The sequence below is a fragment of the Thalassophryne amazonica genome, chromosome 17 (genome assembly GCF_902500255.1).
Source record: "Thalassophryne amazonica chromosome 17, fThaAma1.1, whole genome shotgun sequence".
Taxonomy (NCBI): Eukaryota; Metazoa; Chordata; class Actinopteri; order Batrachoidiformes; family Batrachoididae; genus Thalassophryne; species Thalassophryne amazonica.
The window spans coordinates 18,005,090-18,032,794 of NC_047119.1; the positions used below are offsets into that span (position 1 = coordinate 18,005,090).

The window sequence follows — 27,705 nt, forward strand, 5'->3', positions numbered from 1 at the left end:
GCAGGAATGGAACATTCATAACCATGTGCTTATTAGTGTCTAATTTCCTGCAACAATGAATCTGCATGTTTTACACTCATGGCCACTTTATTAGGTACACCTGTTTAATCGCTTATTACCACAAATAGCTAACCAGCCAATCACAGGGCAGCAACTTAATGCATCTAGACGCGGTGAAGACGACGACCTGAAGTTCAAACTGAGCATCAGAATGAGGGGATTTAAGTGATTTTTTTTTTAACGTGGCTGGTCTGAGTATTTCCGAAACTGCTGATCTACTGGGATTTTCATACACAACCATCTCTAGGGTTGACAGAGATTGGTCTGGAAAAAAGAAGATATCCAGTGAGTGGTAGTTGTGTTGGTGAAAATGCCTTGTTGATGCCAGAGGTTAGAGGAGAATGGGTAGAGTGGTTGACTGCATGATACCATCATGCCAACATGGACTAGCATCTCTGATGGATGTTTTCAACACTTTGTTGAATGGTCCAATCCTATAGTAGCAAGGTGTACCTAATAAAGTGGCTGGCGAGCTCTAGAATGAGCTCTTCATAACTACACTGGAGTGAGTGGGCCCCATAATGGAGGCCACCATGTTGATACAGTAGCCAAAAAAGGAACATTCATACTCCGCCTTTTTGCATTTTAGAACGCGGCCAAAAGACTCAAACAGAAGAAGAATCAGTGGTCACCCCATATCTACTGGTAGCTAGGACATGAACCTGCCGCCAAAGAAGCGAAAATATGAGGGACAACGACAAGATAGTCTGCAACTTCACCACTAGATGGCACTAAATCATACACATTGTAGCTTTAAATATGTCATGTTCATGTTTCCTGTAAATAGTTTATGTTTTGCACTAATTACCAATTATTTTTGATGTTATTTTTTTAACTAAAGCACATTGACGAAGAAATGAATCAGGATCAGCAGTTTTTTTTTTTTTTTAAATCACCAGTAACACCATTTAACAAATCTGTTGTTTGTCTGAAGGTGATTTGCTTTTATGTGCATAATTGGTGGCAGGTGTTCAATGACAAAACTGAGATCACTACAGTGTCAGAAAATGAGAAATTTATGGTGTTTGCGCTCGTACATTTGCATTTCTATCGAACGGACTCTCGGTGCCCTGTAAAGTTTTTAGGTGCATTTAATATGCCTAAAGCTAAGCTGCTCCTCAGTAAATAACAATAAGTCAAACGAGTGACCATTTTTCACCTGCATGCAGAGGGATATGTTCTATCAAATAAACTGAGTTTTTAACTCAATTGGGCCAAATTTAGTGGACTGATTTCAGCACCAGTTTGAGAAATAACTAAAATGCAAGTTCACAGGCCAACATTAAAAATTAGGACCCGGTGCTTATAACCCGGCATATTTAGAACAACTGTTCTCAGGATTTACTTAAAGATCAAACCCAAGCTTATGAGACAATGTGCAGTAAAACATGGCAGAAGGGAGGCATGTCAGTTGAGGATAACGTAGTTCAGTATCGGACATGACTGATTAGATAATTTTGGCGGCACAGAACCACATATTATGGTGTCAATGAATCACAAAGAATTAACCTGCAAGACTAATTAGCCCCTAATTCTCTTAGGTAACACACAGTTTCTTTTATACAATTTTGTGGAATTTATGGGGGGGAAAAAAATCATTGCATTTAATCAGGTTTTCAGTCATTCTAATCTTTGTGATCAGCAGTAATTGTTTTTGTGTCGTCATTAACTGGGTAGAAGAGAATTTTAATTTTTTAATGTTTTTAATTTATCTGAAAATGTGGCTCCTCACTTGATAATTGCTTAGTTTTAGATTTTATCTGTGTTGTTAGCAGTTATATTTGGACATTTTGTTAAGCTGCTGATGGGTGAGACATCCAACAACACTTATCAAAATTCTACAATCTACAGCATTTGCATAGCACTTTGTTTTTAAGGCGTTTGTTTTGTATGCGCTCAACTTGTTGATTTCGCTCTCACGATCTGTCGCTGACTCTGCAACTTGAACACAATTAACTAAAAGCCTGTTTAGCCTTAAAGGTGGTGACTTATGAAGCAGCTTCTCGCTCTGCAGCGGCACTGAAGGGCCTCAGGGGGGAGCTTAGGGTTTAGGCCCCCCACAACAAATACATGAAAATTGTTTTTAAATGCCTTCTTATTAATATCCCTAATAGTCTTTTGCAGGCCTGTTTTGAAATATTAATGCGCGCATTGCCAGCGCAGCAGTCTGAGCGTCTCACGGTGCGGCTCTATTGACCTCTACTAAAACGTCATTTAGCATCAATCATTAATCACCTTCATGTTTTTAGACGCGTACAGGCAGTAAAGGTCATAAATGAAACAAAAGAATTTTGTTAAGTGCACTTTGTAGCCCCTCAAATGCACAAACTGAGCAACAGTCCGCTCGCCACCTCGACTGCACTAAATACTTTTGCTATTTAAAAAAGAAAATTCACTAACACTTGATAGTAAGTACACATGAATTCATACACGACCAGTGCATTACTACATGCACAGTCACATATTGCACATGAAGCAATGCAAAGCTCATACATGAATTCATGCTCGAGTTTTGCATTTCATATACAAAAACAGCAGATTTGCTCACATTAATAGTAAAGACCATATTTTTAAAGAAAAAAAAATGCTTGATCACGCTTTTACACAAAATCATAATTCATGAAGATATAGTGACCTTTGTTAATGCTTTAATTAGCGCTGCTCACATGTGAAATTTATGTTAATTCCTTATGATTAAGGAAGATATTAATGCAAGAACTCATGCATAGGTCATGCATGAATTCATAATTCATGCACGCTTACTGTAAAGGTGTTTTTGAAAACTCGGTATGAAATCTCCCTTTTCGTCTGTCACTTATTGTTTTTGCTGAACATGTTCCTGTTCATTTGTTTTGGTACGTGTGTCTGTTGTATAGAAATGGCTGTACAGTTCTGATATTTGTCCATATGAATAGTAGGCTATGTTTAATAGTATAATCTGTTTTATGCAGGTGTCATGTCAAAACTGTGTGACATCTATTAAAAACATGTTATGAGCCACTGGCAATACATACTCCATGTAAATATATAATTTGATTGGTATATTTTTTTCTTTTGTGCTTGTTCATAATAATGGTGAGAATACAATCGTTTTTTTCTTTTTCCTCTGGCAACTTTTTTTTGTTAGGACTTTCTTTGAGTAAATAGGTTTTTTTTTTTGTGAAGAATTTTTGTCTCTCCACTGTGATGGGGAGCCGGCGCAGAGGCGGTGCCAGACGCTGTCCGTCTGCAGGAGAAACACAGACTCTGATCTGATAAAACATCAGGAGCTCTCCTCGCTGACGTGCATCCCAGCAGATACGTGACCAATGACGTGGAGGTCAAAGGTCGCCTCCTGGCCTTCGCTGCTCACCTGACTGACTGTAGCCTATTTCGATTCTCTTTCAGATGAATAACTGTGACTTTGCATCATGAATAGTATATTATTTTGAATGTAATCTAGAAGGGTTGGGACCTTTTTCGAATGTAATCTATCTCGGGATTTTTTTTTTTGTAAATATATGGTTAAAAAAAAAGTTTTAAATCCTGACTGTGGGAATACAGAGTATTTGTGTATGATTGATGTCTGTGAGAAGATGCGTGTGTGCATACATGTGTATGCGAGTGTGCGTGCTCTCCTGGCAGATTTAAAGCTGCTTTTAATCAGCCAGTTGTAACAAACAATTCAATGCTTTGTGCATCATGTGAGTAGCTTATCCACAATTAATGGAAATGTTCCTTGTGATACTGTGCATTTAATAAAGGTGGTATGTCTTACAAAAATGCCTTCCATTTCCCCGCTGGGCTGCTAGATTTTTGAGTCATTACCTGTAACAGGTTAATGTTTGGTGCATTAACAGAATTACCTACAAGCAGTTCACGAACACACTCTGCAATGACTGCAGCTTTTCAATACAGTGGATCCCCGGTTTTAGAAATGAAATGGTTCTTATGTTGTTCTTAAACCGAAACCAGTTTTCCCACAATGTAAAAAGGATTAATCAGTTCCTGGCCCCAAAATGAACATTTTTACCTTTTTAAACAGCATTTTATGCATAAGAAGCAGACAAAATACAAAAAAAATGCATAGTATCTAATTCAAATACTGTACAATAATTACAATAAAATAGACAATTTCATTTCACCTTACCTGAACAGAAGCGAGAACATATGGTAACATCTGAACAGATCAGACGCCTCTGCTGCAGTGAAACTCTAGTCGGACTTAATGTTGTATGCTAACAGCATTAGCACTTTTAGCTTTTCGCAGCTTCACCCGTTAGCGCCACTTAATGTATGATTACTGGAAAAGATATGCAGCTCATAATTTTTAATGTCTACAACAGAGTAAACTGTTAGAACCACTGTGCAGTCCCCAAAAATATGATTTAATAAACATCCAAAGACAGACTTTATTGCTTCTTCTTTCCAGTTTATTGGCGGATTGCAACCTAACACGGTGCATTACCAAGGTTCTGCTACTAGTCTATAAAATTGTTCACGGACTGGCACCTCCCTACCTAGCTGACCTAATTAAACCTTACGTACCGGCCCGGGCTTTGCGTTCTCAGGGTGCAGAACTACTTTGTGTCCCTAGGGTGAATAAGAAGTCTGTGGGTCACGGAGCTTTCTCTTATCGTGCCCCTGTTCTGTGGAATGATCTCCCTGCATCAATAAAACAGTCAGATTCTGTGGAGACTTTCAAGTCCAGACTTAAGACGCACTTATTTTCCCTTTCATTTGGCTAGAATACTGGTATAGTTTTGTTTTATGCTTTTTACTCTTAAATTCATTTTATTAGGAAATGGAGCATGCCGCAGCCTCAACTTTACATAAAGTGGGTCTTTTAGTGAAGCTTAGGGCTAGCGGCCGGCGATCACCTTAGTATTTCTTCTGTTTTTCTTGTTGTTTAATGCTGACAAATTATACTGTATTTCTTGTCTTTCTGATGCCTGATTCTGTTTCTCTCTGTTTAAGGTGTAGCTCCATCCAGAGATGGGAGTGGTATTTGTGCTGGCAACATCCTGTTCACTAACAGCATTTCCTGTATATTCATTTTGTGAATTGTTCTGTGAATTTTTTTGTAATTTACGTCTGTAGCATGGCCTAAGCAGAGGGTCACCCCTTTGAGTCTGGTCTGCTTGAGGTTTCTTCCTCAGAGGTTGTTGCTCTGGGGGTTAGTAAGGTTAGATCTTGCTTGTGATTTGGCGCTATGTAAATGAAAATAAATTGAAGAAAAAAAAAAAAAAAAGAAAAACATTACCGCCACCTACTGCGGAGGAGGTGTTCGTGAACCAAGACTTTGTTCGAAAAGTGATGCATTTTTCGTGTAAGAAAATGTTTTTAAACTGAGGATCCACTGTATTAAATTCATAATTTCATATGGATGCACATTCTTGAACTGCCCAGCAGGTGGCAGCACAGCATGTGATGTGCTTCTTTTCACGCAGATTCCAAGAGAAATGTTCAAAATGTGAGGGTTTCAAATTTGCCATAAGTAATTTGTGTTACTGATGACAAGTTTTATCCAGGACATAAAGTGGCTTCACATTCAAAATAATGTGAACTCTCGAGGTGTGCGATTTTATCTCTGATCAATAAGGGACAACTTACAGTTTGCTAAAAGAAAGTGTTAAGTAGACTGATTTATCACTTTACTTCTTTTAAAATGGTCAGAACATATTTTACTGTGCTGTCTTGGTGTTCATTTGTCCTGAGGGACAGCTTTTCTCCAAAGTCATAATCTTTGTGGTTCTTTGTGAGGGAGTCTGTCGTATGATCTCTTGATCCCAAACACCTTCACCTTCCCAGATGAGTTGCTGCACAAGAAAGCAGCACAAAACGTCTTTTCAGACTGTTTAATTTGGGTGAATCACTTTCAGTTTTAATTTATTTTCATTTATATAAATCACGAAATCACAACAGAGTTGCCTCAAGATGCTTCACACAAGTAAGGTCTAACCTTACTAACCCCCAGAGTAACAGTGGTAAGGAAAAACTCCCTCTGAGGAAGAAACCTCAAGCAGACCAGACTCAAAGGGGTGACCTTCTGCTTGGGCCATGCTACAAACATAAATTACAGAACAATTCACAAAACGAATACTCAAAAAACACCATTGCGCTCGTCTTTACGTGCCACTGTCAAGCTCTGATTTTCACGCTAAAAATCGTAGTGCATTGTGGGAAAATGATGGTGCATTTATGGAGATGTGAAGCCACTCTATTCACACATTTTACTCATCCTTTAATTTCCCCCATTCTGTTGTTTATGTTGTAGCATATTTAGTGGAATAGTGGGAATCACATTTCACCCCACGGTTACTAGGTTACATCATTAGCTCACGTGAAGGTGGACAAACATGTCTATGGGATATTACACAGGCTAAATAAAGTAGCTTCTTAGATTTATGTGGTGCATCATCATTCACCAGACTTTGATCACGGTCCTCGTATGCCGTTTTAAGATGGAGATGTACAACATGATCACATTAATTGTTTTTGAGTTGACAAAGTGGTTCCTCAACCACTTAACTACATTTTTTTTTCTGTTCAAGACCTATGACTCTACGAAGGCAAGGAAAATATTAATTAGGGATAATAACAGCTGTGGTGGTGAAAAAAACAAATAGTTGAATGGGCGGCGGGGGGGGGGGGGGCAACTAAAGCTTCACATGGGTTCAAGTAGGTCAACAGTGAAGAACCAATGATAGCAGTGGTGGTAATGTGGAAATCGCTCTGTGCAACTTGGCTCGTTACCGTTGGCCAAGTAATGTTTGACAACATGTAATCAGACGCCTACTAATGTTAGCCAACTTCACGGATTTTGTATATCGACATTCAAATCTGTTGTATTTGACTGGAATGTTCACTTACGGCGTCCAAATGTATACGGCTAATGTTTGCTAGTTTACTAGCCAACCAATTATGCCTGAATGAAGGAGCAAAATAAAAATGTTTGGACCTCAACACTCAAACCTTTGCTATACTGCATTTATCATCAGTGGTGTAAAATGTGACAATACTGCTTTATATGGGATTAAAAGAAGATTCCACTCTGGCCCCGTCAGGAATTCGTTATGGGGGGAGTCATGTTACCGACTAGGTGTCACCACTGTAGCATTTCTAACTTTTCAAATAGTGAAACCTTTTCTGAAACAATTCCTTCTTTTTGTGTTTGGAGCATTTCAAAATGTAATCAGATTTATTTATTGATTTGCGCATTTTGAACCCACAGTCATGCGGAACATTTCAGCACTAATTTAAACCCAAAATATCCATCATGCTTGCGACAGCTCCAAACAGGAAATTTTTAACATTGTATGATAAACTTTTCCATTAAACATCATAAAAATATTGGGATTAATCTGGAGTCAACACCATTTACATTTTGAAGTATTACTTTAAACAAAAAGAGAAATGTATGTTTGTAAAATCAATGAAACTTGATAGAAAAGTTCTATCACACCTGGAATATAAACTCAAATATAATTTCCATTTTGCTCCAGATGCAGTGTAAAAGGGCACTCTGGGCTTTGGAAGAAGTCTCTACTTTGAGTGCCCCATCTGAATTCATCTCACTTGCATGTTTTTCATACGGTATCTTTTCTAGATTTGCCTGATTTTCTGTCCACAATGTCAGCAAATGAGACAACAGGTTCTCGGACCAATCTGAGCACTGCACACATTGACGGATGTGTCACTGCGTGACTGAAATAAGGCTTTGCACCACTGCTTATGGTGACTGGTTTCTTTTAAGAAGATGCATCGCATTTGCACGTCATGAAAGGTATCCCACAGGCACCATTTGTTTCTAACAATAACCTCTGAGGAGTGACAAGGACAGCTGCTCAAAACACCCTCACACAGACACCCAAGGACAAACCGGTAGGACAGTGCTCTAAGGATCTGGTTTTCACTACCTTAAAAATAAATAATGAAATTAAAACTGAATAAAATCTTTGCCACCCACGCACACTGATGTCAGCATGTTGCCGGTTACGTACCCAACTGTCCACCAGGAACAATTTTGGGATTAAGGGCCTTGCGGTCACCTTAAGCAGTTTCCTGTCTGACATGGAATCAAACCAAGGATTCTCTAGTCACATGCCTACTCCTCTTACTGCCAGGTCACAGCGTCTCTGAGATGGTATTCAAGCTAAATACACAGTAGACAAGCTGTTGTGGGGATACAACCAATCTCTGCTTCCATCTGGGGGGGAACATATCACATACTTCTTGGACTGCAGGAGTATTACACTGCTCTCAGTACCAAAGTACATCCAAGGATCAGCCTTAACAGGATACAGACCAGGTTACTTGTCACCCTGCGATCAGAGCAGTATGACTTCACACCCAAGAAGTCGGCCACCAATGGCATGCTAGTTCGAGCAAAAGTCACTGTATTAAAAAAAGCATATTTACAAACCGCTTCATTTGTTTATTTGGGATGATCTTTAGGGACATCCTGACCATTTGCAGGATACCTACACTGCTGGACATCATAAGCCTGTACACAGGTATTGAGTACTTGTCAAAGTGGACAAAGAGTCTTTGACATCCTTCCAGTGAATTATGGTCTTCATCAGGGTTCTGGGCCCTACTGTTTGATACTTGCACAGACTGGATGTTGTGGAGACCACCAACTTGGATTAGTGCACGTGAGGAAAAGTTCACCGATGGGGACTTTTCAAATGATGCGGTCGTCTTTGTGGAATCAGTGGCTGGAGTGTATTGGACTCAGCCATCATTAGTGTATCAGTATGTGATGAAAGTGCCAAACCTATCTTAGCACCGATGTTCATGCCTCTGGGACCTCAACCTCTGAGACTGAAAGATGCCTGGAAAGAGCTTCTGTAGTCATGAGTTCGCTGGTCAGATGTTTGGAGATGCTGGTACCTCTGCAAGAGAATGAAGGTCCAAGTCTTTGGGATTCTGGTGCTTCAATTCTTTGTGTAGTTGAGAAAACTGGACACAAACCAGTGACCTAAGCTAACAAACGGCTGATGCCTTTGGGACTGGGCCTCTCCAAAGGATCCTTGAGCACTGCTGTTATAACATCATGTCAGTTTGGAAAACTTTGATGAGGCTTATACTATTATTTGCACTGCAGGCAACATGACCTACAACAATGCTGTTGTGTGATGCATTTCTCTGCCCATGAATGAGCTCTCAGGTGCCTTGGTGTTGAGGACTTCAGCAACTGGAAAAGGCTAAGGATGGACTGGATGTCTGCCTGAATGATTATCATCCAGGAAGTAAGATTGCGCCATCATGTGACGCATGTTCCCAGACTTGCTCAGGTAGCTACGCCATAATCCAGTACAAGGTGGACAATACAACTGTAGGATTTTGGGCTGGACGTGAATATTTCTTGTAGATCTTTTAAATCCACATTGTGCAAGTCAACTTCGTACCATCAGGACTGTAAACAATCACGCCAACTGCACTCAAAACACGAACTTTAACAAATTAAAAGTTGTGCCTGGCTCTTTTCATCAAAAGCTGTGTGCAGTTTATATTTATTGTATTCTAAATTTACACTTTAATAAAAAAAAAAGTCTGCTCATGTCTTGGAACCATTATGAAATTTAACTCACACATTCAATATGCATCTCATATTTTACAGCGGGTAAAAATATAGGCATGAAGGTGGCATGATTCATCGAAAGGCTCAATAGAATCAGAAAACAAGACATAAATAGAAAGTGCATCTTTAGCAGAAATATGACAATGACTTCTAATAAGATGATTTAAAAATATATAAGTGTATAAAACTGTAATGTAGAAAATCTCAAGCTCCTGTTTCCCAGCAAAGAAAATCTTTCAAGCTTTAAAAAGCAGGCGGCTGTAACGCTAAGCAAAATGAATGGCTGAAATAGAGCGACGGGTTAAGAGTTGCCCTGGCAGAATATATAGGTGCTAAAACATTAACATCTAAGAGATTTTCAGGAATTTTACTTTCATTTGTTACCAGTATTTACTGGTTGCTTGAGACTTTCCTGTCAGTCTGCTGCCGTTAGCGCGGCAGTCGTCACAATTAAGGGCAATCTGGAGCTGAGAGTCACAACACATTTCAGCATTTCTTCAGAAGCTACTGCAAAAATAAAAAATAAAAATCCCAATTTTTTCTTTTAATTACATCTAAGAGACAAATAAAACACAGCCCCCAAATCAGAAAAAAAGGGATTATATGGCAAATGCAAAAATGTTGTGATTCCTACGTTTACTTTGACTTCTGTTTCACTGCAGACACCAAGAACCCAAGATATTTCACGTTTTGTGTGGGCAGCTTTATTTCATTTATTATCTAACAGCTGAGTGGATTATTTGATTGATGGATTAGTCATACTATTTGCTATTGTGTTTCATCAACTGTGCAATAGTTTTTTAGCATGCAATTTTGGTGCTATTTAAAATTTGCTATTGCACGCCCTGAATGAGTGCATTCACACTACAGGGGGCGGTGTTTAGCTAAACATAGCGGAGTTTGTTTTGCTGATGGATGATGATTTGAAGGAGCTATTGACAGTGCTAATTCTTCTAACACAAATAATATAAAATGAAAAAGCTGGATAATTTTTTTGGGGGGGGAAGTACACGAAGTCAGTGCACGGCATCATAGACTACATCGTTGCAATTTTGGACTCCAATTTAAAGTTTGTGTTGGACTGTTAAGCAGTTCAGCACACACCAAAATGTAAGTCCCTTTTCTGTTGTTTAAATATCAAATGACTGATTTATTTTAGCTGTTATATAAAACAAATAATGAATGTTTTGTTCATTATTTCAATGGAATGAATATTTCATGAGGTGAAAGCTGGAATCTACCATTCAACTCAGTTTTGCCTACGTTCCAGCTTTCACCTCATGAAATATTTGTACCATTGAACTTATAAACATTCATTATTTGTATTATAAACATCTGTTCCTGCATTTAATGGCTGCAACACATTAAAAAAGAAGAGCTGGGACAGTGCAATTTATTGAATATATAAGGAGTTTTCTGACTTTTCCAGTCAGTTTTCTTGCTATGTTTTGGACTTCTTTTACATCTTTCATTTAGAAATACAAACAGTATGGTGCTATATGGCAAATCTGTATAAAGTAGGCAGTTCTCAAAAACCAAGAAGGAGAATGGTGAAGGAAGCCACCAAGGCCACTGTTTTTTTTTTTTGGTAATATGTTGCAGGTTTTAGAACAGATGGCTATAAACAAATTAAATGACACACACACACACACACACACACACACACACACACACACACACACACACACACACACACACACACACACACACACACACACACACACACACACAAAAAGAAATATCTTCGGTTTATACAGTCTGCAATGAAACAGTAGTCAAAGTAAATGTAAGGATCACTGTGCCCCCCCCCCCCCCCACCCCAATTTTCCATAACCTCCCAACTTCTTCCAACTTGGAATTGCAGATTATTTGAGTTCAATTTCTTCTCATCTTTGTGGACTCAATTTTCCAATACTTAACAGTGTTGCAAGTAACTCAAAACTTGACTGCTTTGGGATACTTTTAACAAAAACGTTGCTTTTTTCCTAATGACCACGTCACTGAACGCCATGCACGCTGCAAATAACTGCATGCAGTAGTTATGGTAACTGATCCAAGCACTTTTTATTAATTTATAGTCATAAACATACACAGCAGCTTCAAAAGAGGTCCTCTTGAGTTTTGAATGTGGAGTATTTAAGAGAGAGCTGTTTGCATCTTACAGGAGCCAATTGTCTGCCACAGCCGCCTGTAGCACTTACCTGATAAAGAAAAAAGTTATGTGGACTGATTATCAACTTCATATATATCTTATATAGATTTATCTACTCTCAGTTGCTTTTTGCGCGTTTGCATGTTTCTCTCACTTGCTCATTTATTTTTTTTGTTGACAATACCAAAATTGGTGACAGGCTTGAAATTACACTCACCACACTCACCAGAAACAAAGTCAGAGAACACAGGGGAGGGGAAGGAGGGGGCGGGGCTCGGGAGGAGGACTGCTGCCGATTGCCGTCCATCACTGACAGTTGCAGCAGAGAGGACACAGTCTGCTTGATGCTTGGACATCAAAGAGGAGGCGGCGGAGGCTCCTTCCCCGTAGAGCTGCTCTCTCGGAGCTGAAGGTTCTCCAGTGCCACGTCTAAAGGCATGACATCCACACAGCCCATGGCCCCGAAGTCGGCGAAGTCTCGTCGCTCGTCTTCGTCGGAGGATGAGCTCTCTTCGTGCATTAGCGTGGACAAAAGCAGCTCCTGGACAAACAGGCTGCGGTCTGCGCACTCTCCTTCCAGAAACTGTCGCTCTGCTTCTGACATCTTGGGCTCATTCAACCTACGTGAAACAGAAAGCACGAACTTAACTGCTGAGCATTCAAACTGAAGAGAATTAGCTGACCGTTTCAATGAATGCATCTGACAGCACACTTATGACAGCGCTTGGGGGAAAAAAATCCAATCTACAGTAGTGTTCAGAATAATAGTAGTGCTATGTGACTATAAAAAGCTTAATCCAGGTTTTGAGTATATTTCTTATTGTTACATGGGAAACAAGGTACCAGTAGATTCAGTAGATTCTCACAAATCCAAATGATATGCAAACTCTTAAGGCTATGAAATTGGGCTAGCAGTTAAAAAAAAGTAGAAAAGGGGGTGTTCACAATAATAGTAGCATCTGCTGTTGACGCAACAAACTCAAAACTGTTATCTTCAAACTGCTTTTTTAGCAATCCTGTGAATCACTAAACTAGTATTTAGTTGTATAACCACAGTTTTTCATGATTTCTTCACATCTGCGAGGCATTAATTTTGTTGGTTTGGAACCAAGATTTTGTTCGTTTACTAGTGTGCTTGGGGTCATTGTCTTGTTGAAACACCCATTTCAGGGGCATGTCCTCTTCAGCATAAGGCAACATGACCTCTTCAAGTATTTTGACATATCCAAACTGATCCATGATACCTGGTATGCGATATATAGGCCCAACACCATAGTAGGAGAAACATGCCCATATCATGATGCTTGCACCACCATGCTTCACTGTCTTCACTGTGAACTGTGGCTTGAATTCAGAGTTTGGGGGTCGTCTCACAGACTGTCTGCGGCCCTTGGACCAAAAAAAGAACAATTTTACTCTCATCAGTCCACAAAATATTCCTCCATTTCTCTTTAGGCCAGTTGATGTGTTCTTTGGCAAATTGTAACCTCTTCTGCACATGTCTTTTATTTAGCAGAGGGACTCTGTGGGGGAGTCTTGCAAATAAGTTAGCTTCACACAGGCGTTTTCTAACTGTCACAGCACTTACAGGTTTACCATTTTCTTCCACACGTCTCTGGTTTTTTTTGTCCATTTTAAAGCATTGGAGATCATTGTAGATGAACAGCCTATAATTTTTTGCACCTGCATATACGTTTCCCCTCTCCAATCAACTTTTTAATCAAACTACGCTGTTCTTCTGAAAAATGTCTTGAACGTCCCATTCTCCTCAGGCTTTCAAAGAGAAAAGCATGTTCAACAGGTGCTGGCTTCATCCTTAAATGGGGACACCTGATTCACACCTGTTTGCTCCACAAAACTGACGAACTCTGACTGAATGCCACACTACTATTATTGTGAACACCCCCTTTTCTACTTTTTTTTACTAATAGCCCAATTTCATAGCCTTAAGAGTGTGCATATCATGTATGCTTGGTCTTGTTGGATTTGTGAGAATCTACTGAATCTACTGGTACCTTGTTTCCCATGTAAGAATAAGAAATATACTCAAAACCTGGATTAATCTTTTTAGTCACATAGTACTACTATTATTCTGAACACTACTGTATATAGGACAATCACATTTCAAGCACTTTATTCATCCAAATTATAATAAGGTTCTCAACAGGTTCTTGCTTAGAAACAGTATTTAGCAGCACAGAACAACCTCTCTCTGAAATACTTAAAAACACACTGATCAAGAACTGAACAGAGTCCGTCTTTTTCCGCCAGGCCTAAATAATGTTTATAGCTGGAGAGTATCTGTGAAAACAGAGTTGTGGGGCTTTAACATTAAACACATGAAAATGTAAAAAGGCTGCTAAAATGTCATGCTGTGGTGTAATTTTCACCAAAGCCAAGCGATGTGCTAACAACAAACATATTATGATGAAATGCAAATGCTAGAAGATGACACTGGTCAACAAAATTTTTCTTGCATGGAGCTTTTCAACAGATTTTGGGTAATTTGGGGGTGCTGAATCCAAATCTGGTGTTAAATCACATCACCTTTTTGAGATCTGAAAACATATTTCTTGTAATAAGTATTGAAGCAAAAGCTGCAGTCTCACACATCTTCAGCACCATAATAGATATTATCACTTATTGAGGCGTTGTTGGGTCAGTAGCATAGATTTACATTTACGCTACCTGTCCATACCTGCCCACAATAATGGGCAGTTATCTAATACCCGCCCTCTGTGCATTAAGTGATGACGTCATAGCATGCGCAACCCAAGAACTGTCTGCAGACAATAACATGAAAAGGCGAGAAGTGTGTGTTGGTCTCAATATGGATATTTCGGATGATTTTATCATGGATAGTCCAACAATGAACAGCAGCCAAAGCAGCCAGCTTGATGAGGATGCCCTGCCGACTTTGGAGAGCAGCGCGGTACCAGCCAACACGACAAAAGTTAATGTGAGCCAACTTTTTATGTACGCGCTTGCTGGGTGTTGAGCATTTTGAAATGACATTAAATATTGTTAATGTGATTCCACGTGTTGTGTATCTCAGTAAGTGTTAATGCAAATAACATGTAGCTGTCATGCAGTATGCATTTTCTGAGTCCCTCCATCCATGCCCAGTCACCCAAAATGACCTTCTTCTTCTTTGTCTTTCGGCTGTTCCCGTTAAGGGTCGCCACAGCAGATCAATCGTTTCCATCTCACCCTGTCCTCTGTATCTTCCTCTGTCACACCAACCACCTGCATGTCCTCTCTCAGCACATCCATGAACCTCCTCTTTGGTCTCCTTCTTCTCCTCCTGCCTGGTGGCTCCATCCTCAGCATCCTTCTCCCTATATATCCTGGGTCCCTCCTCTGCACATGTCCAAACCATCTCAATCTCGCCTCTCTGACTTTGTCTCCAAACCGTCCCACCCGAGCTGTCCCTCTGATATGTTCATTCCTAATCTTGTCCATTCTTGTCACTCCCAAAGAGAATCTCAACATCTTCAGCTCTGCCTCCTGTCTTTTTGTTAGTGCCACTGTCTCTAAACCATACAACATAGCTGGTCTCACTACTGTTTTGTAAACTTTCCCCTTCACTCTTGCTGATATTCTTCAGTCACAAATCACTCCTGCCACCTTTCTCCACCCACTCCACCCTGCCTGCACTCTCTTCTTCACCTCTCTACCACACTCTCCATTACTTTGAACAGTTGACCCCAAATATTTAAACTCATCATTTTGGGTGACTGGGCATGGACGTCGGGCCTCTGAAAATTCATACCGCCTTCCAAAAGCACGTTATTGTATTATTATGGCACTTATTCACATTTCGTGAACCTGGTTTAATAACTATGCTTTTGTACATGACCAATGGCGTCAAACTCGTGAATGAATGAGCAACTTTTGCGTAATCTGTCAATAAGGAACATGCAGATTGCAAAAAACAAAAAACAAAAGAAAACAAACAAAAAAAACAAAACAAACATGAACCCTAAAATTACCCTAAATCAGCTGTCAAAGTCCAAGCAAGAAAAAAAGGGGGGGGGGGGGGGGGGGGGGAAACACTTTTTTGTTGACCAGTGTTATTTTGTGTACTGTTGATAACAATAACAATGTTTAGAAGGGAAAGTATATACTCTTTTTGCACAGACTAGTGAATAGCTTTTAGAAAAACACACAATATATTAAAATATTATAGGCAAAAACACGTGTGGAAAATGTATGCCGTTTAAAAAAAGCCATGAGACAAGAAATTTAAATTAAAGGTGAAAATTTAAGTTAAGAACTTAAAGGGGAACAGAAATGCTTTTTGAGAATTTGTTTGTGCATTCCTTGGTAAAAATTAAGTGTTATTCATACACTTGCGGAATGTTTGAGCTCAGTGTAGATAATATTATTTGAATCAAATTTGCTGCTAAATTGACATGTTAATGGCCACTGGCTGAAGTCAGTGGAGGCCACTTCCGGTTGACGTCACTGGTTGGGGTCGTCCTCTGTTGGGGACGAGTGCCGTTGACTGAGCTCGCTCATTGAAGTTCTATTAGTCTCGTCAAGAAACAGGTGGACATGCTGCACATGTTGGCAAAGAGACAAACTGAGGAACAAGGGAGACAATATTTCCTTCCATAAGTAAGTGGTTTTGGTTATTCTTGTCACTTTGTCCGTGACATTTGGTTGATAAACAGGTGTACGTTTCCTGCCCGTGCCTTCCGATGACACGGATGACACTTACACACACCACTGCAGCAGTAGCAGCAGCTGGGTTCAGCCCCGCAGCGCAGCTCAACAGCGCAGATCCGTGTAACTTTCAACACAAATATTTGGGAATGGGTGGGTGTCAGAGTAAGTTTAATACTTTCCTGACACGATTTAACGTCAATTAATTTTACCGGCTCGATATCCAGGTCAGAATGGCATTTTAACACGTATTTTGCGAGTGTTTTTCTGAGTGTGTTCAGTCACGAATTCCCATTGAAAATGCATTAACATCTGGGAACTTGGTCAATATTTTGCACAGGCGTCATGTCACTGTTCATGAAGGGACGTTCACATTTAGTGGCCAGCATTGGGACTCTAGTAGTCATATATAACCTCTTTGTTGGTGCCTCTGGTAGGGAATCTCAGAACAAGGCTCATCTTCCCCCCCATCCAGTGACGTCACTCGCCTGACCTGCATAAATGGCGGCAGTCGGTCGACGTCAAAGCCTCTCAGACCACGACTAAAACAAGGTTTTGTGTGGATGTTTTATGATCTTGAGTGTTTCTTGAACTATCAAAAGAACCCATTTTTTGTGTGTTTATTCATGCTAAAAATAATCCGTGGGTGTTTCTGTTCCCCTTTAAGTTTTTTAAAAAGGAAAATTTAATTAAATCAAACATACCAGTGGAAAATTATGATGATTTGGGGGTTTTTTATAAAAAGAGATTGGATCAAAGAAAGATTTGACAACAGGCCAAAGCAGGAAGAAAAAATAAAACAAGACATGCAAAGACATGCCCTGAATGGCAAATTTCCATGACCCAGAGTTCAACTCACAAGACCTGATGAGTCTCCAGAAAAGTGATCTCACCAAACCTGGACAATTCCCCCCAAAATTACATCATCCACAGCTGTTTTTATTGTGTAAAACTTGCTATATTTAGAAAAACCACCCTTTTGGGGTGGAGAAATTGCCCTTGTCACAGTATTTAAGATAAACGCAAACCTGTTGCTTTGAGACTTTGATATTTTCTGAATTTTCTGGACATCTTTAAGGAGATCTTTTTGAGCAACTGAGCACAGCTCAAACACTTCAATCTGGTGATTAAGGACTCTGTCCAAAGTCTCCACGCCAATGCATTACAAGACCCCTTTCATAATTACCCAGTATCTTACTGTGAGAAATCCCATTTCATTTGTAAATCGGCTCCTTGTAAGTTAAAATCTGGATGGAAATCTTAAAGTGTCTTTGTTTTAATCGTTTCATATCTTTAACAAACATGGTTGTGTTTGATTAACAATCGTTAAGCCTTAAAGCCCGCTGTTTCTAAAAACTGAAAATAAAAAAATAAAAAATAACATTCCCATGACTGCTGTGTCTTCATGTGAAAATTACTTTAAAGTAATCTGTTCCAATATAAAAGTATTTAACGGAGGTTTTGACTCATGTGAACAACACGGAGTAGAAACTGAGCTGTGTGTGTTTTGAACAGTCTCAGAGCTGATCAGAGTGTGAGAATTGTTGATTAATGATATCCAGCGTTATTTTGACGTTATTAATAAATATTTCTCATCTGATAATTGTTGGCATTAGCATAAAAAACACTGAACATGAACAGACAGCATTTACTCTGGTTGTGTTTTTTCTGGAGGTCTATCATCCAGTATTGCACCTGTATCTCAGGGTGTGGCTGCTTTTAAACCCACACTTTTGATGCAATCAGTCTTTGGGAACTTTTACCAGGTTTGTTGGCACCAGACTCTGTTACAGTTGGCATTTAAAGTAAATAAAAAACTAAAACCAACAGATGGAGGCTAAAACATCTGATGTCACCCACACAAGCACAGTTTTGTCCCTACACGGCCGAGAAAAAAATACCTTAAGAGTGTTCACATCGTAACAACTGTACAAGATAAAACATAATTGTACAGTGTATGTTGAATTTGTGATGACTTTGATGAAAGCTCTGCATACAGGAAATAAAACACACAAACATTACATTTCCAGTCAGCATCGTCATCAGTTGACGTACATAAACTGCTAACAGGTCGCACTCACCGTGCTAACAGGAACTGGGTACTATGGGATGAGGACGAGGGGTTGCTTTCACCCACGGCGGCAGCGTTGGAGGTTGCTGTGCTGGGTGGTGGGAGAGCGGTACCAGTATTGCCGGGGTTGGTGCCGCGTCGTGCTGCGTGGCGGCCTGTATCGACCTGCTGCCGTGCTGCCTGAGCCTGCTGCCGCTCCAACTGCAGCTGCATCTGAAGCTGCTGGAGCTGAGATGCTGATGGCCCTGATGAGTTTATCTGACCCCCTGCAGCGCGCCGCACACCTGACAGCTGAGACAACAACTCTGTAAGACACACACGGGGGGGGGGGGGGGGGGGGGTCTATGATGTTAAATGATCCTGAAACTCAGGGATTCTTCTCATCAAGAGCCGTGATTAGTATTAACGCTTGTACCTATTCTAAGAGACACCATGGCAATATTTACATTCCATAATGAGATGCACTGAGACAACTCAGAAATCATACACTTAAAAACAAAACCATTTTACAGTAAAACCTTCACAGCAGCCACATAGACCTGAGGGTGGTGACTGATGTTTTGGGGTGCATCTGCAAATGTGCAGAAGCCAGTCTATTTTTCATATTTCTGTGCATTAAAATTAAATGTAAATTACATGTGCAGGAAACACCAAAGATTGCCAAAAAAATGAGTGATTTTACACCGCTTAAAAAAAATTGATTATTGGGTCCTGTTGCACACACCCAAACGAAAAGTCATCCCTAATTTAGATGCCAATTTTGTTCCAAATCTGGATGAAAATGTCATAAGAATGTGAAAAGCTTACGTTCACCCTGATGAAATATGTGCAATCTAGTGGTTTCATGAATATTTTTCCTTCAATCATACAGTAAGATGGGGTACTTACTAGAGGACGCAAAGATTCTCATCACATTTTTCATTTCATGTCCAAAATGAAATTTCTTGAGCCCCCATATATGAATATACTGTACACTGCAGAGTACATCCCCCCCAGAGAGTCTCACCTGCGATTGGGTCCATTGCTTCCCGGTTACTGGGGGTGTAGGTGGAGCTCTGTGATGAAGATGAGGACAGGCCACCCGCCGAGCCGCTAGTAAAGTGCATATTAGTCCGTCGTGCTCTGGGACCACCCAGGCCTCGACCAGGGTGAAACATCCTGCGTACGTGTCGAACACTGCTGGACTCATCATAAACACTAAAGTTAAGGTCAGGTGAAGAAATGTAGACAAAACAAACAAAAAAGAATACAAGCATTTAAAGAATGCATTGCAAGCGATACATCTTTAAACTGTATGTGGAGGTACTGAAAGGATATTAAATCTCTTGGTGCTCGGTGTTCAAGTGTTAGATGAGCTGAGAAGTCGTCTGTGACGTGGTTGGGGTCGCCTCCTGGCAAGGCAGCACATATTGGACAGATCTAAAATGAGAAGGAGTCAAAGTCTTATGTGTTGTCTTCAGGACTGCAGGAAAAATACTGCTTTGGGATTCACGTTAACTTTACCACGTCTACCACATTATAATGTGAAGCCTTCCTAAAAAAAAAAAAAAAAAAAAAAAAAAAAAGAAAATCCACTAAAATGATCAACATCTGAGAGAAGCTGTAAAGTCACAGTGGTTCTCACATTTTTCTATTTTGTGCACCTTTTGAGAAGTCAAAGAGAAATAAATAATTATTACACATTAATAATATTACAGATATTGGTACCACAAAGAGCACATTAATTGATCTTTAAAAAAAAAAACAAACAAAAAAAAAACTATAAGATTTATTCCACGTCCGATACCGCAACCCTCCCCAAAAAGGTGAACACTGGGTTGCTACAATTAGGCACACACTGATTATCAGTTTCCTGATAGACCATGATTTGAATGCCACCATTCAAAAAATATGATGAAGATTTCTTCTTTTACTGTATGAGGTTTATTAACACGTGACACAATTCCACATGGAGCCATCAGAGAGCCTTGTGTAGCTCAATGGTGCAGAAGGAGGGAACTCATACCACCCAGAACTCTTTGCTGAATTCAACATGATTCTGAAATCAACAATCAAAAATGGAGGAACACAGCTGCTATACTATTCAAATAAATACGCCAGCTTGGCAAACAAAATGCATCCTTAAATAACTGCTCATTTATTCCTGGTCAATCAATTCTGAGATGTATTTAGGCCCCCTGCCGTTCCACACTCCGACAGGTCCTCTGTTCTGGCATCAGCAGAAACTAACATCTCACTGGAGAATTTCACTATTATTTGGCACTGGAGGGCAACAGCGTCCCTCACACTCCTAGCTGATGTTGCTGTTGGTCTCCCAGCAATTGTCTCTCTCTCATTACTCCTAGAAGAGCTGCCACTGTCACATAGAAGTATGTCAAAACTAAACCACACTGATCGGCCTTTTTAAGTAGTGTGAACATGAATGCGCTGCCATGACGACTATATGTAAAAGTGCACACTCACCACCTCTGTAGAAGTCTCCGCATGCTCTGAGGTGACATGTTCCTGTAAGGATGACTCCGTGAAGCCCATCTTGCCACAATAAGGACAGGTGAATGACTGCGGTTGTTCTACTGAAAACGTATCTCCTCCATAATACAAGTCTGTAAGAAGGCAGTAACAGAGCCGCCATCATTATTTTAATGGTAACAAAATGATTTCAGTACAAAATTATACTAAAAAGGTGCCATTAATCTTAAACGCATTCATGGGAAGTTGCTGATAATTACAAGATAAGAAAAGGCAGAAGTAAAATTCTTGTGAGGCACAGCCACAGTTTCAGTGTGGTCTTACCATAGTCTACCCGGGTTAATATACACTGCATGGGGTGCTCTGTGGTGTGTCTCGTAGTTGTGGCTCCGCTCTCGTAGCACGATGCACAAAGGTCGTAGTCGTAGCAAATTAAACACTTGAAGCGTCTTCCTCTGAAGTTTCCTTTTAAACATGCATCACAGCTCACACCTGCAAAAAAAACCAAAAACATGGTTTTGTATGGCGGCACCTTGATATCAGTGCGTCAATGTGAGGCATCGCTATAAAATCGATTTGAGAACCTCAAATAGATTTACAGAACTAAACTACAAACCTGAGGCTCCTCAACTTGTATCTTTCCGCACATCTGAATGGGGTTCAAGGGCAGTTTTGGCATTCCTTAGGCTCCAGGGATTAAACCCTCATACCCTTTTTAACAGACAGCCTGCTTTTCTAATGGAGCTACAGCTGCTCCCAAAAATCACTGACCTCTTTAAGGTTGGAATATTATTTCAAATCTCTCTGCACTAAAAGAGTGAGAGTTAAGTCTGATTAAATCACAACCAACAATGCAAATGAAAGATAAGTCTCCAGTACTATTGAGTATATCAGCATTTTAGCTATTTGACTCTGACCCGGCTCTTTATCTTCAGGAGATTAAGACAGAGTGTCATTTTAGAAATCATGACTGTATCACTTGCTACATACAAACACTGCAATATCTACTCGTGGAACCTTTTGTTTCTGCTCCTTCTGTGTTGGTCAGATCCTTGAGTGTAAGCACAGTCCATCATACTGACAGGTTTCCTTGACTATGACCCTACCAGCAGTGGGCAGCACATGGAAGAGCTCGGGGTCTTCTCGGACCCACATTCTTCAGAGTGTAACTTATTTACTTAATGTTATCTACTGTATATTTCAATCTCTTTCCCCATGTTGGACATTTCTGTCTACTCTGTATTTGCGTAACTTGCCTGCAACTGTCATTTCTTCTTCACTGCCCTTCCTCAAACAGCCTCCTTTTATTCGCTCAAGGCTTTTATATTTAATTTTCACTATCTGACACGAGGGATTTGTACATACTGTAAAGCAGATTAAAACATTTGTGTGATCCAAGGCCACAGTTAGATCCATAAGTATTTTGTCAGTAACAATTTTTTTGCAATTTTGCATCTGTACATCACCACAACAGAGTTGCAATGAGGCAATCAAGATGCGCTTGTACCGTAGATTTAAGGAGTTTAACAAAAATGTAGCATTAACTGTTTAGGAATTACAGCAATTTTCATACAATGTCCCTCCATTCTTTCAGAGACCATAAGTAAGTGAACAAATGCAACATATGGATGTCTTGGTCAGCATTCATTAAGAAATAAACACAGCATGGTCAATCTGTCTGCAGTAGGTCGTTCCATAAGTTTGAAAAAAGGATGTTAATGAGGAAAGCCACCAACACAACTCTGAAGGAGTTCTAGGATTCCGTGGCTGCAAATGATTAAACTGTGCACAGTGCAAATTGTTTCTATTTCATTCAGTGTTTCGCAGTTGTGAGTCTCGTGCCGTTTTGCGGCCTGTGACTCACGCGAGAGGTCAGTTTCAGCAGAGTTCCGGTTCAGGGCACAATGTATACAAATGTCGTGAAGTGTGGACAACAAGACAACATCGGGGCACGGCAGAAATTTATCACAGGTGCTACACCTCGTCTAGATAACCCTCGCAACGTGGGAGAAAATGTCATCATCATAATTGCCCGTGAATTCGCTTGATCAACATCATCTACGTCCTCGTTAGTCATTGTTTACGTGCGCTGTGAGACGCCAGAAGTCTGCTGCCACCGCGGTGCATTTTGGGAAGTGCAGGGGGCCGTCAGGCGCATTATGGGAAACATTAAATTACTGAATTAAAAGTCACAGCTTCAGTGGACTAACAGAAAAGGCTTTTCAGACAAGGAAACAAGTCAAATGTGGACTTGAGTCTCCCATGTGCCTTCTGGCAAACTGGAGCTGAAATACCCCCCCATCCCTTTTTAAAATAAAATAATCTCTGCAACTCCACCATGAAGTTGTTTAACTAGTGGTGCAACAAACAAAAGATGCACTACGCAACATTTCTCCAATCACATCAGCAGAAGCCTAGAACTACTTTAGAGTCACCATCCTTGTGTCAGCAGCTTCCCTCGTGACCCTCCCTTTTGCATATTAACTCAGTCTTTGAAAGCCGCAGCACCTCCTCCAAAGCAGATTCGCCACACTGTACCATACAGTATATTTCTTGATTATTGATGTAAATGAAGTCCAACACATTCAGTGAGATGTGAATGTTTCTGCATCCATCCCCTGACTTGCCTGAAGACAACTGGCTGCAAAAGTAAAACTATTAACAATGCTTCTTGTACAATTATTTACAGCTTCTTACATGGTGAGACTGTGTATAAAACTGTATGTATTTCTTAAATAGCTAAAGCAACATTTTTTTTTTAATGGTCCGGAAGGTGGCATATCTCTAACTGGCTGATCTTTGTCATGTGACAACCCCCATGCCGACCCTTTTCTTCGAGTCTTGTTGCATTCAGAATCCTCGGACATTTGGAAAGTCTTGATATAAAAACCTCCCTGCTTATGGAAAAAGTGCGTTCATGACATTACCTCAGAAAGCTTTTCAAATATGTTTTTAGAACTTGAGTCATCAACTCCTTAGCCTGTATCGCAGGAGAGCTGTGATAACATGCTTTTGCTTATGTGTGTTGCTGGTAACTTCATTAATTGTACATAGAATGTGAATATATTACATATAGCAGCAATGTCTTGAGGACATATTTTCAACATTGGTAACGTCTTGCCAGTTGCAAAGGAGGATGCCTGTGGCTGTGACGTTAACTCAGGTACATCGGGTTGCTCAATTTCCTCATGAGTTACCACAGAGCTGCCAACTGTCCTTCATTTGGCACGATTTACCCCCATGTCCTGTATGAATGTGTGTGGGATGCCCATTAGTTCCACAGTTGTGTGGGTCCGGGCACACCCCAGACCCTCTAGTTACGCTTTACGCCATTGGTGCTCGCGACTATACGTGGGTGTCCCATATTGCAATGTTAAATGCTGGCAGTAGGGCTGAAACGATTAGTCAAGTAATTCGAATAATTCGATTACAAAAAATGTTCGAGGCAAATTCTGTGCCTCGAACCTTCGTTTAACGTTGTAGTACATATGACAGGCCTGTGTGTGGCGCTGTAATGTCCCCAGAAAAACAAACAGAAGAAGACTAGAGCAAGCGTTAATCAAATTAGCACACAAGCTACAGCTTTCCAACGCGACAAACAGAGGGAAATAAAGCCTTTTAGGAAAAAGATGGTCCAAGCTGATCATCTGAAATAGCTTACTGTGCATTTAAAGCAAAGCAGTGTGTTTGTTTTTTTAAAAAAACACAGTTTGGTCCGCTGGCCGCTCTATGCGCAGTGGCCGGCTGCTGCATCTCTCTGCCCGGTGTGAGCGGCTCGGCTCTCCCCTCACACAGCTCCGTCCCGGCCACAGACAGGCTCTGGAAGAAGTCCGCTCTTTCTTCTGTGTGACTCGCTATGAGTGTTTCGCTTTTTAATTTTGGCTTTTTTGGGCAACACACAATGCTTCACAAACACGGGAACTCAAATAAAATAATAATAATAATAAACAGTGACTGCGAGGCTGCATGTTCAACCTCCAGCTGAAAATGAAATGCACTGGCTGAATCGCAGAGAGAGTGTTAAAAAGAAATTCATGCAGGGACCCAGTCCACCACCTTAATAAATAAATAAAATCGTTAAATTTTACAAGTTGGGGAAAACAAAAAACAGAAAGCCTCAACCCATCGCCATTTCAGCACAATGTCAAGACTTTGGCCCAACTTTGGCAGAGCTCCTGACACCAGGAAAGATCCAAAACTTGTAAAGATGTGAAAAATAAATAATTACCCAGGAAAACAGAAAGGGATACACTAAATTTGACAATCTCTGTGATGATGCAGTGACATTGTGCCATTACTTAGGGAGAGCCCTGGACGGTTAATGTTTTAAAACGCAAAAGTACTTTTTATCCCATTACTCGATTAATCGCCAGAATAATCGATAGAATACTCGATTACTAAAATAATCGATAGCTGCATCCCTAGTTGGCAGGTATGTTACCAAGTAAAAATTCCAGCAATCAAAGCACTCCCCCCTGAGCTAGAGGTTGGAATCTCCAAACATCTGAGGGTTCAGAATGCAGCATTTCTCCGGATACAGCCAATTAATTAACCCCCACCTTAACCCTGATCCACGCCAGCTGAACTTTTCGTAGCTCTCCATTACTTCTACTACACCTCATACCGTGCGTATGTAGAATTCATATTCCAGGATACGTCTTCCATACCTGTAGACTATTAAATGAGTGTGTCTAACTGAAACAGGTCTCTTGAGAATGAGCTTGTGTGTCTCAATGAGGCTACCTGTATAAATAATGCATAAATAAAAAAATTCTACACTACAAGCACGTTATTTCAACTCCACTGTTGTGGTGTAGAGGTAAAAATACTGTCGACAAAAAATGGTGTCACTGCCCAACAACTTACGTGCTTGAATGTAAACCTTCACAAAAAATATTTTTGTTGCCCTACCATAGCTGACAGTTCAGCACTGAACATTCCGTTGGTCATCCTAAGGCCAACCAGGAGGATTGTGGCCCGTGGAACTCATGTTTGCAACTTTTTAAATAGTCAAGTAGTCTACACAGTACATAAGATAACATAACACTTGCCAGGTAGAGATAGACCAGCTACGACTTAAAAACATTGCTTTTTTTTAGAGCAGACACTAAGGCCTCAGACTTTCTGTCTTGATGACAGTGCAGTAGCCAACATTAGCCTTATGACCAAACGGGACACCGGAGCGCTAACGCTTAACTAAAGCTAATGTCGCAACGACAAGCTCACATTAAAGTACAACAAGAAGCCGCAAAAACAAAACTACATTTCGGTATATAACTATATAATAACAAGATGTGACGCGAGTAAAATAAACTGCAGCAACTGCTGTTAGCACAGCTTAGCTGCTACCGAGGTATCCTAGCTACGGCTAACTGCTCAGGCTGATCAAAGTTGTAGTTGTCTCTCTCCGAGACAGGACGAGTGGACACCGGTGTGGGTTTTAATAGCGTTTAACGCCGGGACGCCCTTGAACACAAGCTGCAAAGACACTACTGGGTTGAAAAGCCACTTAGCGGAGCTAGCAGCGGGGCTACCTAGCTGAAGCAGAGTGTGGACTCACCCTCATGTCGGGACATCCTACAGACAGCGGCTCAGCCCCTCCTCGGGCTCCCCAGCACGTCTGACCGGGAGGACACAGTTTTCACGACAAGAAAATGAAGACAAAACTGCACCCTTGTCTCGGCTCTTTTCTTTTTTCGAGAAAGAAGAATCTACGAGCAACAGCTTTCAGTTTGGTCTGCTTCCCCTCCCAGAGTCAGTTTTCGCTAAATGTTGCGGGTGGACACTAGGCGGCGCACTCTGACGTACAATCGAACGGGTCGCACACGATGAAGGAATGTTGAGATTTTCTTGCCCTTAATTTTGCCTGTCAGGTTTTTTGTTTTTTTTTCCACTCCAGTTCGATGTTTGTCAGCAGAAGTTTAGCATTTAGTCGCACGAGTTTGACATAATGTTGTACGAGCTGAATAACAGCTGTAACCAGTTAGTCCTTTAGGGTTTTTTTTTTCTAACTTGCACTTTTACAGAGGCGGTGGAAGAGGGGAGGAGCAGGGCGGCGCCAGCCCCCCACTACCTTTTTATTTTCAGAATATAAATTGAATAGGTTACAACTGGACGCCACACTCACTCTTCTTAACCTGCTTTTTAAGCGTTTGGAGGGGAATGGATGTCATGCTAGACTTTTATTTATTGATTTCTCTTCTGCTTTTAATACAATCCAGCCACATATTTTAACCCATAGGTTAAAATATATGGTCAATTTAAAGCTGGAATGCCGGTGTTCTGTTGAGATGAGGTGCATCGTCGAGATGAGGTACGTGGCACCTCCGCTTGACAGATAAGTCTGTCGTGATGAAGTGCGTCATCGAGATGAGGTTCCTTGCGTAACTGCATATGTGTGCACTGAAAAAATTACTTGATGAAGTTCGCTTATTTTGAAGGGCAAGTAAATGTATAAATTGTTCATCCGAACGTAGTAATGTATAAAATCTACTCACTATAAAATGATAAGTATTTTTAACCTGGAGTTAGCTTATTTCGACAGGCAAAATATACATATACATACATTTACGCTCCTAATGTAAAATACAGAAAATGTTTTACTTACTAGGCTATAAATACACTGAATGCAATTAATAAAAAAAACTTTGATGGAAAAAAACCAAAATGTGCATGCGCAGTTGCACGTCGAGCAAGTTACATCACTGCCGGTGAACATAT

General features: G+C 40.5%; 1 protein-coding gene and 1 long non-coding RNA gene across 2 annotated transcripts; one reads left to right on the top strand and one right to left on the bottom strand.

Annotated features, from left to right (window-relative positions):
* Positions 1 to 1,610: 1,610 nt before the first annotated feature.
* LOC117528923 lies at positions 1,611 to 17,125 on the top strand. The gene is made up of 3 exons (XR_004565905.1): positions 1,611 to 1,928; positions 3,208 to 3,219; positions 17,113 to 17,125. It is a non-coding gene; the product is annotated as an uncharacterized LOC117528923 (long non-coding RNA).
* Positions 11,449 to 26,757, bottom strand: kcmf1 (potassium channel modulatory factor 1). The gene is made up of 7 exons (XM_034191548.1): positions 26,546 to 26,757; positions 21,310 to 21,477; positions 20,980 to 21,119; positions 19,834 to 19,935; positions 19,523 to 19,706; positions 18,527 to 18,821; positions 11,449 to 12,397 (listed from the first exon to the last, which is right to left on the bottom strand). The coding sequence occupies exons 1-7, from the start codon at positions 26,559 to 26,561 to the stop codon at positions 12,133 to 12,135; spliced, it is 1,170 nt and encodes a 389-aa protein (XP_034047439.1). The 5' UTR covers positions 26,562 to 26,757; the 3' UTR covers positions 11,449 to 12,132.
* Positions 26,758 to 27,705: the final 948 nt, after the last annotated feature.

Bases quoted from the DNA above. Each gene is read 5' to 3' on its own strand.
- kcmf1 (XM_034191548.1), bottom strand. The intron at 21,120-21,309 runs GTAAGACCACAC...GCCTTCTTACAG, and splicing joins ATTAACCCGGGTAGACTATG to ACTTGTATTATGGAGGAGAT. The intron at 19,936-20,979 runs GTGAGTGTGCAC...TTCTCATTTTAG, and splicing joins CGGAGACTTCTACAGAGGTG to ATCTGTCCAATATGTGCTGC.